The sequence below is a fragment of the Cryptomeria japonica genome, chromosome 4 (assembly GCF_030272615.1).
Source record: "Cryptomeria japonica chromosome 4, Sugi_1.0, whole genome shotgun sequence".
Lineage (NCBI taxonomy): Eukaryota > Viridiplantae > Streptophyta > Pinopsida > Cupressales > Cupressaceae > Cryptomeria > Cryptomeria japonica.
Window position 1 is genome coordinate 665,033,302 of NC_081408.1, and position 13,012 is coordinate 665,046,313.

Sequence of the window (13,012 nt, forward strand, 5' to 3'; positions counted from 1 at the left end):
GTTAGAAATTCACACAAAACAACTACCTTAACAATTGAATTTTTCTCCATTTTATCAATTTTTAACTTTTCATACACCAAATCAGCCAAAAAAAAAAAAATCATTAATCATATCTATAAATAGTATAGAAAAGTTAAAAATTCAGACAACTACGACGTAAACAAGTGAGTTTTTCTCCATTTCAACAATTTTTGACCTTTCATGGACCAAATCAGAAAAAAAAATAAAAATTATTTTTAATAAAACCCATTTGACTAACGCCTCCTTTTGCATGTACATATGGGCCAGTAAAAGCGAGAAGTTTCAGAAAGAAGAAAACTCGAGTGCCCCGCGATAAAAAGCTGTTTACGAAAGAAGAGACACGACTGGCCAAGCTTAGGTATTGCAAACTGTAATTTCGGAAAAGAAAAGGCGGGCCCCACCGTTAGTTGTTAGGTACGAGTAACACATACATAACAAACATCAATAAATAAATGTACATGTATGTCTGCAGGCATAGCACATGGATAACATGACGTGGCAGAGATAACATAATTGATTGCTGTCTCCAGCGGACACGGAGTATATAAAGAGGAGGAAAAAAAAACAGAAAACCAAAAAATATGCTCATTAAAAAAAAGTTGCGAAAACTGATGGAAATAAATTGCGTAAGAGGCGGTGAAAAATGTATAATAATTATGCGGGGATGCAGAGACCTGTGATTAAAAAGATTTGGTAGAATTAATGGCTAACGTTTGACGCAGCTTTACGCTACGCTACGTTGCTTTCATAATTTGGCCCTTTTATTTTCCCTCCAAAGGACTCGAACCCGGGTCGATCAATTACAAAATGCCTGCGGAAAGCATTTGAGATCCGTGTCAAGCTCGTCAGATCTGCTAGTGGAGCTGGAGTGGAAGGGGGGAAACACAGGCCGAGTGAAGCTTTGTGGTTGATTTTCTGTTTGAATTCAGTTCGTGTTTTGGCAGCTGGATTCGAACCCTGGGCGATTTGTGTGTGTTCTTGTTTTCTTTTCTTGCGCTTGTTTTGAGAGTGCGGCGGGGGATTCGACCCCGCGGGGATCGGAATGATGGTGGACACACCGCCTGCGGGTGTGCAGTACGTTAGGACGAGGCGGCAGTCTTTGAGCTCCAGCGATATGACGCCTTTGCACTCTAGGGCTGTGGCTGGTGCTCCTAATGGCGAGGACTACGACAGCGATGCCACTGATTATGTTCAGTAAGTTTAATTAACGGCAGGAGATGTTTTTTATTTTCCGTTTTCAGTTTGTTAATGCGTTGAAATGTGGAAACGTTCTAGTAATCTGGATCTTGAAATGGCCAAAAAAGGAATGATGTCGGTATTTGCCTTAAACTAGCTGGATTATATTGCCTGCTTATTGTTTTGGCACCAGAGTTTACAGTTCGTATGTGTAGCTTTGTGCATTCTGTTATGACAAGCCTATTCCCTGCATTTGAACCCTGCTGCTCACCAGCTGGAAATCGAAAATAATAATGAATTCAGTTTCATGTTATACATTGGAATTCGTGTTGAGTGATCCGTTTGCTGCTTTAAAATTTTGTTTCGAAGAATGCCGGCATTACAGGGTTTTCGAACTCTTTCTGGGCACTTATGCTTGAGAAGAGAATGAATTCAGTATCATGTTAGACATTGGAATTCGCGTTGATTGATCTTTCTGTTGTTTTAAAATTTTGTTTCGAAGAATGCCAGTAGTACAGGGTTTTCGAACTCTTTTTGGGCACTTATGCTTGAGAAGAGAATAATTTAAGGGCATTTTATTTGCCATTTTGTAAGACCACGTAGCGATCATTTGCTTATAATAATCTGTTTTGAAAATGCCTTTAGAATGCAGAGCTTTTAAACTCTTTCGAGGAACTTAACGTTTGAGAAGAGGATAGTTTAGGGGCATAATATTTTGTAATTCTGAGACTCAAGATTTATATTCGAGTCACAAACCTCACTAATTCGAGGGCATAATAGTTTGCACTGTGCAACTTTTGATTTAGCGCTGGAAAATGTCGAGAATGCTCCGCATGGTCATTGCCACAATAATATTTTTTCTGCTTTGTATTTATTTACGGACATGAAATACTAGCAGAGTGCAGGCTTTAATTCTAGCTGGAACCTTAAAGTGGTTGAGAAAGGGATAGTTTTGGTATATGCCTATGAATAATTGAACCAGTTGTATCATAGGTCACTCTTTTCAGGTTTTGATAGTTACAATTTGTAATGCCTATGTGTAGAATTCATGTTTTGTTATGCTACACCTATTTTCTTCAGCTTTATGATAGAGGACTTGCATTTGAATGCTGGCCTCGCCAGCTCAAAAATTGAAAGAAACAAATTCCATTACATGTTAGATCTTGGAATTGACGATGCAATGCCCATTATACTTCATAAGCAGAACAATGTAATGATATTCTGCTGCCCCGAACTTATTAGTATCATAGAATGTGACTAGAATACAGCGTTTCTGTTTGTGCTTTAAATTCATCTTTAGAGAGCTAAGGGTTGAGAAAGGGAGAGCCATGGTATCTGCCATGTATCTATCCATACGGGAGAACTGATATTTTCATTTTGTTGTACTAAACCAATGCTCATCTAGAAGATTTGCTTTTGATTACTAAGATTTATGGTATTTGCTTTTGAAGAATTGAACTCCACATCTGATCAGTACTACAGGATATATTTTGCTTTTTATAAGATCAATGGAATAATAATTTGATGTTAATAGTTTAGTGTTACAAAATGTTTGCAAATTACAGGGTCTAATTTTGTGCTTTAAGTCTTAGTTTTTAGGCCAAAGGGTTCAGAATGTACAGTTTTGGTGGCTACTTTTTTATTAGAGCCAAAACTTTAACTGGGCATAAGAGGAAAACTGTAGTTTTAAATGTTTCGCACAAAAAAAATACAAAAACAAAGTCCATTACATTTTAAACATTGAATTGACCCCACAATGCCTCTTATAAATCTTGCTGCAAAATGCGCTTGGAGGTCTGGTTGCTATCTTGTGCTGGAAGTCTTGTTTAGAGACTTAATGATTGAGAAAGAGATAGTTTTGATATGTGCTTTTCAATAATAGAAATGCACATATGAGAGAGCTTACATTCAATTAGACTTAGCAATACCTATTATTGTGCATAGCTTTTGGTATCAACTGTGTAAGTTTATTTCCTCAAAGTTTTGGACCAAACTTCATGTTTCATCATTAGGAAGAAGAGAGTGAGACAAGAGAAAAGAATTGAATGATTGTTAGTAGACCAGGCAAGATAAAAAGGGAGAGGTGATTGGGTACAAGAACCAAGGTGACAAGAGAGAGGGTGGTTATAGGTGCCTAAGGTTAAAAAGAAACACCTAAAAGGGGAAATCCGAATTTATAAGAATAGTTTAGAAAAGTAATTTAAGAAGGAAATTAAATAGGAAGAGAACAATACCTGTCAATTAACAATACATGTCAGCTGTACTTATGCTTGACATTTTGATTTTATGCTAGAAGTTTTGCATTTAAACCTGTCCCTTACTTGCTCAAAGGAACATTAAATAATTCCAGTACATGGTAGTCATCTCTTAAAATTTTACGTTCAGCCTCGGGGTTCATAAGCTCAAAATCAGAAACAAAAAAAATTTCATTATGTGTTAAGCATTGGAATCGAATGATGAAGGGTGCCAGTGTTAATCCTCTGTCTACAGTAGCCAAGAGTTAATTTGTCCTTTGCAACAGGTCTAGACACTTCTCAATTTGAAGATTTGAGATCAGACTATTTTTTTTCTGCATTGTCCCCACCAGTGACAACCAATGCTATTATAGTGATGCTTCATTCTGTTTGTTTCTATGATTACTGCAAATGCCTGCTTACTATGCATAGGAAGAGCTTATGAGACTTTGCAATGCTTGTCTATGAATTTGTGCACTTGGTTATGCTAACCCAACTCTTGGCAAATTTATCTCAGAAGATTTGCAGTGCATTGACACATCTTTCAGTGATAGAAGTTTGGCACGTTGCATATGAGAGTTCAAATGTTTTTACTAAACCTCTTAGAGTTTCCAATTCCTGTTTGTGCATTTTTTTATGCCATACCTTTTTTCTGCACATTTATGTAAGAAGATTGTGCTTTTGAGCCCTGGGCCTCAACAGTGCAATTTTAAAAAGAAAAAATCACATTACATGTTAGATGCTAGAGTTGGCTCCACAATGCTAATGTTAATCCTTTATCTACGGTATCCAAAATCTATTGTCCTATGTGATATTGTGCATTTTAGAGTTTAAACAAAATGGTTTTGCGGCATTGTCCTTTTGCCCATAATCAATGCTATTTTAGCTATGCTTCTTTCCGTAGTTCCTTGGCCATTGGAAATGCCTGTTGATATTGGACATCAGATTTGATGAAGATGAATGGTAGGCTGTAGACAAAAATTGTGAGCCTCAACTAATTAAATTTAAGATGCTCTTCTATTTGAACAGAATAAATTGGCCAGGTCAAACTTTTTGAAATGGAAATAGTTAATAATGTGAAACATCTACTTGCTCAATCAACTAATGTGAAAATGTAAGGCAAGTTGAAATAGCATATTCTGTTAATGCAAATGACATAAAATAGTGTTTCATGGTCCCTAATTGTTTGTTGTGTTGAAACAGAACACCGAGGACACTGTCAATGTCTTTGTTGCCAGAGTTGGCAGGAGCTATCCCTGTTCTGGAAAGGTTTCAGGTATCGATATATGCTAGTGTGTACCTTAGAAGGGTTCCATTTCAATTATTGTGAATTTTTCTAAGTATTATCATATGCAGAATGTGTGCACATTTAATATTTTTCTATTCAGTTAAAATATAATACAATATAACTGTATTTTCAAATCACTTAGTTTCATGTTTGACATTGGAATCAAATATGAAACTCTATGCAACTCAACTACAGTGATTTTAAGTTGCAATAATACCAACAGTGTATGCATCTTGCTTTGTATTAGGTTGAAGGATTCATTAGATCCATGCAGAAGCAAATGCAGTCTGGAGGAAAACGTGGTTTTTTTTCAAAGAAGTCCGTAGCCCCACAGGGGCGAGAGAAATTCACTTTAGAGGACATGCTTTGCTTCCAAAAAGTAAGTTTACCTACATTTTAGTCCTCAGTGGAGGTGCTCTGGCAACTACAAATGTTTATTATTTACTGAAAAGCTGTAGATGTGCTGATAAAGTAGTCTTTATCTGTCTGTGGTTGTAAGAGATTATTGCATTAATATTTTAAATGTTTCTACTTAAGTCTATACTTTATTTTGCTGTTTTGGATCTCAAGCAAGGATCCCTTTGACATGGAAAGATGAGCATGTTTAGATTAAAAAACACTCCATCTCTTTTAACTTTTTCCGAGCCATCTATTGCTTGGTTTTGCATTTTAAAGATTGAAGGTGCCTTCATTTTCAACATCATATCAAGGGCTTTTGGCTAAATGCTATATCTGAAATTGTTGGCAGGAACCTATTCCAACATCATTATTAAGAATCAATAGCGACCTTATTAGTCGTGCAGTGAAATTGTTCCAAGTTGTTCTGAAGTATATGGAGGTTGATGCATCTGATAGAGCAAATCCTTTAAGCATGCAAGATCAGATAGAACTTGCCACAAAACTCTATAAACATACGTTGAAACGTGCTGAGCTTCGAGATGAGCTTTTTGCTCAGATATCGAAACAAACCCGCAATAATCCTGACAGGTAAGAATACATGTTCTCTTTGGTAGTCTGATTTTGGATGGTGTGATTGGATGTTTGAAATGTTGTGGTCTACTATTGCTAGATCCTCTGGTTCTTGTCTCAGTATATAGTTTTGCTTGTGACATACAATATACACATTTGCCTGTTATTCTTTTGCCCTACAAATTTCCTATTATGATTATATTTGTTGATTGGGTGTTTGATATGTTGAAGTCCATGACTGCTAGATCCTCTGGTTCTTATCTCAGTATATTGTTTTGGTTGTGATATACAACTTACATATCTATGTGTCATTTTTATGTACAACAAATTTACTCTCTCTCTCTCTCTTGACTTTAACACAAGAAGCCCGAAGGTCTCCGTTCCTACTCTTTCCTCCTTTTGTAAGCAAACATAATTATGCTTTACTTTATGTGTGTGTGAGTGAGAGAGAGAGAGTCAATAAACAAGGGAGGATACTCCTCTCGCATAGTCATCAACTTTGGAATTAAATAGAGTTAGAATATGAGAGCAATTAATTAGACTAATTTGTGCACACTATCAGATTGCAATTAAGAACAAGAAATTACAGAAAATACCATACACCTCCCACCAAAATGTGAGTCACACTCAATTAAATGTCCAATATGGCAATATAAAATGATCTCAGCGCATAGGCTGTCTAAGAGCTCTCAAGAACAACTGGAAATTCTCCTCAAGGTTGATTTGCAACACTCTAATGAACTCTCTGCCTCAATACAGTCAAAAAATATGAGAGCAGCACTCACAAATAGCTCCCAACACAGAGATGCAAGACTCTACAACTTCCTCTATGGTTAATTCAACCTCAAACATTTTATTTATAGATACTCAAGCATGAAGGAAGGTAAAATGACCACCAAGGAGAAAGAGAAGCCCAAAAATCAAGAATGTGGATGCCAAAAGTTGCTTACTGTTGTGCAGAATGAGTTTGCCACTATTTTTTATTTGGCAAATGGCTTGTTTTCCACATTTGGCTGACTTGCAAATGATGCTTTTACTGCTTTTTGTTGACCAGTGAACGCATGTTTGCAGCCTCCTTGATGAAGTTGCTGCTTCATCAGCAAACTCCAACTGAGGTGCCACATTTTTTTGAAATTGCACAACTTTTTGTAAAGGAATTTAAATGTGCAATCATCCTCAACTTTTGATTCCATTGTTTTATTGTACAACTGCATTTATGGCTAATGAGGCCAATGGAGACTAGTATCAAACCGGCAATGATATCTCCTCTGTTAAAGAGTGTTTGAAGGTGTCTGGTACCATCTCAAACCTTCTCAAGCATCAAAAGAAGTAGGTCACTGTTCAGAAACATGCCAGTAAGTACAAATTAGATTCATTTTTGGATTAGTGTGTTTGTTCATGTGCATATGTGCACGTGTGTGTTTCATAGTTGTATGCTTTCCATTTCTGTTATTGTGATGCTACTTGAATTCTCATAAATCTTGTATGCTTTACATTTCTCTTATTCCTTTGCCCCTTAATGCTCCTAAATCTGTATTCTAATTAAGGGCTTTCCTAATTAATTTTATTTTGTTCTTTAAGTGATTAGAAAACTTTTTAATATTGTTTTCAAATTTAGAAATTGCAATGTTTTATGCATTTATGCTTGATGTCACACTACGTTCTTTATTGGCCATGTTGATAAGCATAAAAAAATGTATTAGTGAGCTCCCAATATTAAATGCATTACACAACATAGTTCAGTGATTAATAAGATCTTTTTGTTTTAACTCTAATCCATTTAGAGTAACTATTGATAATGATTATCTCACTGTTTGTCAGAAGGGGAAAAATATTATTATTTAAGATTTGTGATTACACTCTCTGTGCATGGTTTTGTCATAAGAAAGGAATTTGCTTTGATTGCTTTTTAATTGTGAATGCAAGAGACTGATTTGAGATGCTATTTTTTTTATTAAACTTAATAAGTCAAAGTTATGTACAGTTGTAATAGATTCTAGTTGAGTATATGTACCATATCCAAATCAAGTAGTTGAAATGTATCTTTCTTAATGTAGGCTGATTTAATTTTGTTTCATACTTGTTTCTGAAGTAGAAAAGTTTATTACTAGAACAGCTCGAATGCGAATTAATCTTTTATGAAGCCATTCAAGTTAACTTATTGTTAGTTGTTTGTAATTTTTATTGCAGGCTTTATTTGTTAAAGGCATGGGAACTTATGTACTTATGTACTTCTGCAATGCCCCCTGGAAAAGATATTGGAGCATACTTGTCCGAGTATGTGCACGATGTTGCCACTGCTCCTAGTACTGACCCCGAAGTCCATGCCCTGGCTATGAATACATGGAATGCTTTGAAGCGATCTGTCAAGGCTGGGCCAAGGCGAACTATACCTGCACGTGAAGAGATAGAAGCTCTATTGACAGGCAAAAAGCTAACAACAATCGTCTATTTTCTGGATGACACATTTGAAGAAATCACATTTGATATGACAACTACTGTCACCGATGCTGTTGAGGTACTTGGCATTGCCAGTGTGATTTTTCTTGGTTTCTGTAGTTTTATTAGACTGCCGGGGATGGTTTCAATACATAACTGTCATATTTTGGAAACCTGTATTAGAAACTAGCTGGGTGATAACTTATGAGCTATACAACTTTTCAGTTTTTATTGGGAAGGAAACCATCTTTGTCTTTATATGTGGGAGGCAAAAATCATTTCTGCACCTTTGTTTACTGCAACTTGGAGATGGACACCTTTTTATTTGGATGGATTAGCGGGGCTTATTAAGCTGGTTTGACAGAAAGTCATACATAATTATGTGTATTAACCAGTCATTGAGAAGTTTACAAAACAAGCATTAAAAATAAAAACTAAACTGGAGGCACTACCAGCAAGACATTGAGGCCACTAATGACCAGTAATATACAGTCAAAGACCATAAAAATCATAAACAACAGGCTTGCTTGATTTAGCTATCTAAGAAACAAGGAACCAACAACAAACAAAACAGTTAAGCTAACATGATTAAAGCTCTTCAGGGCCATGGCAACTCCTCACCAACACTGGTTTCTTTTCATTCACCCTCAGAACTTGCAATTGTTTTGTGTCAATCAGAAACATCATATCAGTCAAAGCTACCTGTGCATGTGCTTTCTGAAGAGTAGCTGCCTTTTTAGGGGGTAACCATTGCCCTGCTGTGTGGTAAAATCTAAGCTGCCAGAATCGGTATGGGGACAGGTACAGGTTCAAGGTTTGGGTATGCGTTGACGTGTATTTTGTACACTATCAAACACAGAATAAAATACCCAAGGGTACCTAATCCTCGCTTGAGTAAAGCCTCTGAATGCTGAAGATATCGCAAAAAGGATCAATCAGGGTGACTTCAAGGTTCTTCAATCTAGGATCTCTACGTGTGGATAAGCACCAGTGGTCGTTGTAAATGCTGTTTCTTCAAGGGGCCTTACGTTTTCGATTTGCAGGAACAGGATTTTCCTAAAGCTAACAGGTTCTCAAAAAAGATCAAAAGATAGGGTTTGCAAGAGATGAATTCTAATCTAATCCTGAGAATGACTCAATGTAGGCTAGACTTGGTAAGATTCTACCAATTTCAGTATTGTCAAGGAGTTACAACTCTACTGGAATTGATGCGATCTTCTAAGGTGATTAGTGATTTTTCAAATCATCAAGAATTACAGATACTACCATAAAGATACATATCAATAGTTCAATAATGATTGAAGGTTCAAGCAATCTAAATATCTCCAGTTGACCACACAAGGCGTCCTTACAATCAGTAAGAAGCTAGTGGTTTGGAATGTGAATCTCACCAAAGATCAAGCCCAACACTTAGTCCTTTGAACTTAAATACTATTTTGACTGAGAATGATTCAAGAAAGTAAACAACCATGAAGATAGCCACAAGAATTGCAATAAAACACCATAACTTCAATATTTTATTGATCTCAAAGCCAAAATAGACAACAATTGTTTGAAATTCTTTCTTCAATACTCAATCTTGCTAATAACTTTTTTCTCTCCAAAAGCTCTAACTATCTCCTTAATATCTAATCTCTAATCTTCTATTTCTAATGACAAAATGAAAATGAGTGAGGGTATATATAGCATCCTCAATTACAATGAACGGCCCAGATCAAAAGAAGATCAATGGCTAAGATTTTGACACCTAAACCCTAATTAGGGTTTGTTACAAAAAGTCCCCTTTTAGTTGAACATTATTAAATGCATAGCCAAATATTTAATTGGCACAAAAATCGAGGGAACATAGACCAATGATAATTAAGATGCCACATCATTTTATAACAACCTCTCTTCTAGAACCTTATTCCCCTTCCAATCTTCTTTCTTAACATATGCAACGAATCTGGACACAATTCCTTCAATCTCAGTAATAGGAATCTCGGGAAGATTCTTCATTCGCTCCTCCAAGTGGATAACCTGATCAAAGGCCTTGAGAAGAGCAGCTTCCCATCCAGGTTCGAGTTCTTTGATCTTCTCAATCAGGAGCATAGTAGTGAACATCAGATCCCGTTGCTCATCTGTGATCACCTTGGACATCTTGGTGGCCTTCTTCTTCTCCGTTACTTCTTGAGAATTTCCTATAAGGCTCTCTAAGTCAATTACATCATCGTCATCTTCAATCACAATCACCCTTGTCAATCTCTCCCTTAACCAATCCAGAATGGCGGATCTTGTCTCTCTAATTTGTATTTCCTTAAGCAATGGTTCGTCCTCTCGGAGAGGGGATGTCACTTCATCATCATTCTTCTCTTCATGTACCTCATCGACTTGGGGAGATTGACTTGATGAATGCTGAGGTGCCTGCCCCTTTTCAGGTTTATCATTCTGTACCATCGACTCCATAGATTCATCAACCTCAGGCACCGTCTTCTCTTGTCCTTCAACTTGACTTGTCCTTTTTTCATGTCGAGAAGATGTGCCTGATGAGCGATCTCGATTGGCCTCTTGCTTCTTCTTGGAGGGCTCTCTTTTCTCAGGTCTTTCTTTCCTCTTCGCGCCTCTAGGATGAGAATTGCCTTCACTTGCGCTTGCTCCTCCTTCTTTTGGTCTTTCCTCCAAAGTAAAAGTCATTGGTATGTTCTGTTCTCTTAACTTTTGATGTTGTACATCCACCCATTTGCGAGTACATGACAAAATGGGAGCCATCAAAGCTCTCAAGTTCGAAATCTCAGGCTCGTTCCAATCTATCTTCACTGCTTTGTCTTCTCTGTCATAGGATGACTGGAGATGTCTGCCACTGTCTTGAGCTTGATCGGCCACTCTGTAAACTTTGCACTTCCTGATGAAATCTAAAGGTAATCTGGAATGCATCTTTCTTTTCACTTTTAAATCACTTGAGAGATTCATCCAAAAGTCCTCTACCTAAAATTCGTGCTTGTACTTCCTACCAGCTGTCTCTTCCATATAACCATGAGGATCGAAATTCTCCCTCGAGGCAAAGAATGTAAATGAATATAAAGCCAATTCCTTCTTTGCATCATCCAAGGCCTGAGTATTAGGACATACCTCAACTGAATTCCCCAATATGATGGGCACGGGAATTCCATTTCCATGCCTGTATTTGAATGCCTTCGCATAAGCTGCCAACTGTCTGGTCACCTCAAGTAGCACTATCCTGTCTGTCGGATACCTCGGCAACATGTAGGGAGGTGAAGGACACCCATGAACTCTGATATATGTAAACTTTTGAAACTGGATGAACCAAGCACCATACCTCTTCACAAGCTCCTGTGCATCCAGAGATAGTCGATTGTGAATCCCACCTTGCAATATCCTAGTGATGTTCATCGTGAAGGTGTCATTGACTAACTTGTAGTCGCCTCTAGGAGGATGATGCAAATGAACATAGGAATCACAAACTCTCATTTCTCCGGGTCCTCTTCCGATCACTTCTCTATGAGGTAGCCCTGCATATTCGAAACTCCTGATCAAGGCATATATGACATATGAGCTCATGTGGAACGACTTGGTAGGCTTTAGTCTCCTCAACTGCACATCCACGCAATGGCTAATAATTCTAGCCCAATGAATCGTTCCTTTCCCTTGAACTATCACTTGGATGAAGTAGAACATCCACTTCTCAAAGTAGAAGGCTTGAGGAGCCCCTGTAACTCGATTGAGCAAAGTTATCAAATCTCTGTACTCCTCCTGGAAGTCGATCCTATGTTGTGTGTTGGGAATCTTGCTCAGGCGAGGACGACTTTTGAGTAACCAATTCTTATTGATGATATTCAAGCAAGTGTCGAGATCATCTTCATACATTGACCTGGCTCCTTCTAGGGTTTTGTAAATCATATCTTTATGCTCTGGAAGATGGAGAGCCTCACTTATAGCCTCCTCTGAAAGGTAAGCCAAAGTGTTCCCTTCCTTGGATACGATCGATCTTGATTGTGAGTCATAATGGCGGGCACACTCGATCATTAGCTCATGACACTGGACTGCTGGAGGGAAACCGGCCGCCTTGATGATGCCACTTTCAATTATTCTCTTTGCGACAGGTGATGGCTTGCCAATTTAAGGGACCTCTCGAAACTTCTTCACACTGAAGTTTCCCAAGTTGGTATCTCCAATATTGCTCCACTTGGACACGATCCTGGTCTCCAATTCTTCATTCCTCTAATCTTCCTTCATGAGAGCTGGACGACTAGTAGATGCTCCTACCTTTGGAGTCGCCATCTTGACACCTACACAACATTTCATAATTAGTAAAATATCTTGAAGAGTAGCAAGGAAGATAAAAGATATTAATTAGGAAACTTCATGATAAATCTTGAGTTATCATTTCCTAATTAACTACATCAAACTTAGAATTTTCAAAACAAAGCGCAAAATTCAAATCTTCAACAATGGTGTTAAGGTGATTACGCCATACCTCCACTTGAGTACTAATTCTAAGAAATGATGCAAAAATAGGTGAATTCGCTAGGCAAAATGTAGATCAAAGTTCTCCCTTGAGCAAAATGCGCCTCCTTTAGCCTTCACAAGAATCAACTCCACCTCCTTCTAGCCTCCAACACTTGAGATAAATTCGCTCCAAATAGACCAGATTTCGCACCTTCTTCTTGCTCTCCAAATTTGTACTTGAAGTAATGAGTGAATGATTGATTAAACTTGATCAAAACACCCCTATTATATAGGGCGCTCACCACTTTGCTTCCCCATAGGCCGACTTGGCAAAATAGGCCTAAAAAATAAATAAAATTGCAAAAAGGAGAGGCCGACTTGATAAAATAAATAAAAATAAGCCCTCAAGCGCTCCATTTTTAATTTTGATTTCACAAAA

General features: G+C 37.5%; 1 protein-coding gene across 2 annotated transcripts in view; it reads left to right on the forward strand.

The window, feature by feature from the left end:
• Positions 1-601: 601 nt before the first annotated feature.
• Positions 602-13,012, forward strand: part of LOC131061780 (kinesin-like protein KIN-14I) — a 77,687-nt gene continuing 65,276 nt past the window's right edge. The window contains exons 1-5 of one of the 2 annotated variants that reach the window (XM_057995605.2): positions 602-1,215; positions 4,635-4,707; positions 4,967-5,098; positions 5,468-5,706; positions 7,879-8,206. In XM_057995605.2, coding sequence (XP_057851588.2) covers positions 1,064-1,215; positions 4,635-4,707; positions 4,967-5,098; positions 5,468-5,706; positions 7,879-8,206 — 924 coding nt within the window. In that variant the 5' untranslated portion in view covers positions 602-1,063. The remainder of the gene's footprint in view (positions 1,216-4,634; positions 4,708-4,966; positions 5,099-5,467; positions 5,707-7,878; positions 8,207-13,012) is intronic. The other variant, XM_057995604.2, reaches the window with a different exon arrangement.